This window comes from Eurypyga helias, unplaced genomic scaffold (assembly GCF_000690775.1).
Source record: "Eurypyga helias isolate BGI_N326 unplaced genomic scaffold, ASM69077v1 scaffold49934, whole genome shotgun sequence".
In the NCBI taxonomy this organism is placed as follows: domain Eukaryota; kingdom Metazoa; phylum Chordata; class Aves; order Eurypygiformes; family Eurypygidae; genus Eurypyga; species Eurypyga helias.
Window position 1 is genome coordinate 7,177 of NW_010249215.1, and position 4,376 is coordinate 11,552.

Genomic DNA, 4,376 nt, shown 5'->3' on the forward strand with positions numbered 1-4,376 from the left:
TCCAATTTTGTCTCTCAAGGGCATGGCTGAGCCAGAGCCTCCTGAGGACATGAAAACCAGGGGAAAAGAGGGAGTGAAGAGCAGTGCTCCTTGCCAGGGCCTGGCTTCAGCTGTTTTGCGGACCTGGGGTGTAGCTGTAGGGCTGCTGGAGTCTCTGCGCTCACCCGCTTCCCAGCTACTGTCAGAGCTTCTGCATGGAACTGCACGTTGTGTGGAGTCCCGGGTGCTGTGACCTGTGGGACGGGAGTGTCAGGGCCAGGGTTATTCAGGGGCCCTGCCTCGTGCTGTGTGTGGGAGGTTTGAGCTGGATATTGCTACCAGTCACTGACTGCAGCTTCCGAACGCACAAGCAGGCAAAGAAAGCAAAGCTGCCTTCTGCTCTGGGTACTCGGGAATTGTCAGGCGGGAGCATTACTCCTGCTGGGTTTCGGCCCTGTAAGCACCCAAAAAGAGGATTACGTTTGGCTCTGTGGAGGACAAGCAGTGTCCTGGGAACCTTTTATCTTTATTTTAGTGGCAGAGGCACTTTGGAAGCCCCTATGGAGGGAAAGGCTTAGAATCATGGAATGGTTTGAATTGAAATGGACCTTTTAAAGACCATCTAGTTCACCCCCTGCCATGGGCAGGGACACCTTCCACTAGACCAGGTTGCTCCAAGCCTCATCCAGCCTGGCCTTGGACACTTCCAGGGATGGGGCATCCACAGCTGCTCTGAGCCTGATAGCTTTAGGCTAATTGTTGGGCCAGGAGAAGAGGAGCGTGGTGCAAGCCAGCTTGGACTTGTGCTCTTTATTCTCCTTGACACACACACTACACGTGCAGAGGGCAAGGTTGCAAGAAAACGCCATCACTTTACCAGTGTCTTACCTCCTCTTTGTCCTCAGGCCGCACCAGCTTCTACGAGCAGTACGGAGTCATCCGGGATGTGTTGCAGAACCACCTCACGGAGGCCCTGATGTTCCTGACCATGGAGCTCCCAGCCAACGTGAGCAGGGCCGAAGAGGTTTTGCAGTGCAAGCTGCAGGCCTTCCGGTCCTTGCGGCGCCTGGAGAAAAAAAGTGCCGTGTTGGGTCAGTATCAGGCGTACGCCAGCCACGTACAGGAGGAACTGCAGAAGTCACAAGACTACGTCAGCACAACACCAACCTTTGCAGGTGAGAGTTTGGTCTGGGCTCCGGAGAAGGGAGTAGGCTAGAGCTGCGGAGAGCGGATGTGAGTCCTTGCATGCTGATACCAGCCCCGCGATGCTGGTCCTCGCTGCTCACACAGGGATGTCTCCAGGCATCCACCCGCATGGTAACTGGGAGCTATAACAAGGTAATAGTTGTTGTGATAGTTAATTAACAGTCCAGTGAATGGGAAACATGGCAGAGGAGCCAAGTCCTGTTATTCTTTTGAAGATCTCTGCATTATCTTTACGTGTGGCCTGCAAACTCCTGTGCCTTTTCATAAAGTCAAATCTGAGGGGTGAAGCATTGGCAGTTGTCTGTGATGAACAGGCCACGAGGCTATCTCTGGCCATGCCCTATGTTCTGAACATTTAAGGACTGTCTGACAGTCGTGCTCAGCAGCTGGTTTCCTGCAAGGTGAAGGGAGCCTCATCAAGCAGAATACCCGGGAGGGTGCAGAGCAGGGTAGCTGGAGAGCAGTTAGTCCAGCAGTGTCATGAACGGGCTGAATGTGGAGCCAGGATGCAGTGGATGCCAGGATTTCTGGGATCTAAGGGAGGAGAATGATGGGCAGGTGATAGAGAGCCCCTCAAATCCGCTGTCCAGGTTTGATTTGGCAGCTGAGATCACTGTCATTTCAGGTGTGCTGATTCACAGCGACAGCCTGCGTTGGGAAGGGGTCCCTTTCCTCCTCACTTCAGGGAAAGCTCTGGATGAACGGGTAGGTTATGTCCGTGTTCTCTTCAAGAACCGGGCCTACTGCACTCAGAGCGAGCCTCTGAGGGATGCAGGGCACAGCCAGTGCAAAGCCAAGCAGATCGTCTTCTACATTGGGCACGGTGTGCTCAGCACCCCCGCAGTGCTCGTGAGCAGGAACCTTTTCAGGCCTGTCATGCCGGAAGGCAGTTGGAGGGAAGCAGTGGGATGGTCAGACCTGCACGTTTTTGGACAGCCGTTGTCTGATTACTACGTGTACAGCCCTGTGAAAGAGAGAGATGCCTATTCTGTCCTCATCTCCAACATCTACCACGGCAGGAAGGACTTCTTCATTACCACTGAGAACCTGCTGGCCTCCTGGGCATTCTGGACACCACTGCTGAGCAGCGTTTCCCGCCAGCCCCTGCGCCTCTACCCCGGGGGCGTGGAGAACCAGCACCTCTTAGACTTTGAAATGGTGAGCGGGGAAGTGGCATTCACGCTGGCAGAGCCGGTGCAGCTGCTGCACCCCCACAGCCTGATGCCAAGTGATTACAGGACGATCCAGTCCAAGTTTCGGCAAAGTCCCTTGGTCTCGGCGTGGTCTGAAGACCTGATTTCCCGTCTGGCTTCTGACATCGAGAAGACGGCAAGCAGGACTGTGGCACGCTCTGGGCAGTTCCACCTGGCCCTCTCAGGGGGCTCAAGCCCAGTGGTCCTCTTCCAGCGGCTGGCAAGACACCATTATGCCTTCCCGTGGAAGCACACCCACATCTGGCTGGTCGATGAGCGCTGTGTCCCTCTCACTGACGCCGAGTCCAACTTCTTCAGCTTGCACGACCACCTCCTCCTGCGTGTCAGGGTGCCCTACTTCAACGTCCACCCCATGCCCGTGCACCTGAACCAGCGGCTCTGCGTGGAAGAGGACGGAGGCACGGAGTTGTATGCCAAGGAGATCATGGCTCTGGTGGCCAATGCCAGCTTTGACCTGGTGCTGCTGGGGGTGGGCACTGACGGGCACACCGCCTCGCTCTTCCCCCACTCTGAAGAGGGCTTGGAAGGGGCTCAGACGGTGGTGCTGACTGAAAGCCCTGTCAAACCTCACCAAAGGATGAGTCTTAGCCTACCCCTCATCAACAGGGCCAAGCAGGTCTTTGTCCTGGTTTTGGGGAAGGGTAAGCATGACATCACCACCCTGATCAGCAGAGTGGGCCACCAGCCAAGGAAGTGGCCTATCTCGGGTGTCAGCCCCAGCTCGGGCCAGCTGGTGTGGTATGTGGATTACGAAGCTCTGCTTGGGTGATGCCTTCACAGTGTCCCTCCTCCCGTGTCTGCTCGGCACTTACAGCCTGGATTTTCCTATACAAGGTCCATGTTTTTCTGTTGGCAGCAGCAGCTCCATCTCTGACAGACTCCTCTAACTTTCCGGGAAATCCATGGCCTGTGGCGCCCCTGACATTTGAGCCCAGAAGGGAGCTCGGCTCAGTGTTCAGAGCTGCGTAGGAGCCAAGAGCCTGGCGCAGCATTTCTGGCTCTGCTAGGGATTGTGATTGTGACTTTGGACAAATTACCTCACCTTGAAGTGCCTCAGTTTTCCCTGTCAGGCCTTTGTGGTTATTAGTGTTTGACTACCTCTGGGGCACGACGGGAGACCTGTTAAATTAAGTACCTGCCAATTTTATTATTTTTTTAATTCTCAGGCTAGAAAATAGCAATAACGTGCTCATGCTCTGCCCTGCTCAGTCTGGCCGGGGCAGAGTCGTCTCGGTAAAATGATGGTTCTGTGTACATGGGGCTGTAGTCTTGTACAGCAGCCCATCCCGGTGTCAGCCAGCCACTGACTCTGGCTGCACTCTCCTGGAAACACAGACACCCCTTTGCTTGTGGGGCCTGTGCCCCCCACATGCTGCCACTAATTTGTGAGCTCGCTGCGGTCCTGAGGCTTTGCAAATTGCCCGGCAGCAGAGGCTGAGTTTATAAGCAGCAATTTGCTGCTTTCCTTAAGTGGATAGCTGATCCCGTGGGGGCTGGAGGAGGGAGACATGGTGCTTTTTAGGCTGCGAGAGCAATGGGGACAGGGTGAGGAGTGTGGCCATTCACAGAGCTCTTACTTGCCTGCAGTGCAATAATTACTGAGGGGAATGCTTGCTGTTCAGAGTTGTTTGGGTTTAGTGATCAAAGAAATGTTTTCTTTAACCATCTTTCTCCATCTCATTCCCTGAAATGAACTTTTCTCTGTCCTCGGAACTGAGGCTTGCATTGTAGTTGAGTGGCTCATAAAAGTGCTACAGGAGGCAGCTTTATAAACTCCCAGCACACCCGTCCCTGCAGCCCACGCCGAGGCGGTCACCGTGTTTGCGGATGGCGGGGGTGAGCTCGAGGGCGCTGACTTCTGAGGGGAGGCAGTTTTCGCGGTACGTATCTGCTGGGCACACGAACGAGCACGTTGCATCTCTCCGCTGACAGACAACGTGGTGACAGGGACGTGTAGCGCCATTGCTCACAGGAGGG

The 4,376-nt window shown here is 55.0% G+C and overlaps 1 protein-coding gene across 1 annotated transcript in view; it reads left to right on the plus strand.

Moving 5' to 3' along the window:
* Positions 1 to 3,168, plus strand: part of LOC104509347 (GDH/6PGL endoplasmic bifunctional protein-like) — a 6,536-nt gene extending 3,368 nt beyond the window's left edge. Inside the window, 2 exon segments of the mRNA XM_010151269.1 lie at positions 885 to 1,154; positions 1,811 to 3,168. Coding sequence (XP_010149571.1) covers positions 885 to 1,154; positions 1,811 to 3,168 — 1,628 coding nt within the window.
* Positions 3,169 to 4,376: the final 1,208 nt, after the last annotated feature.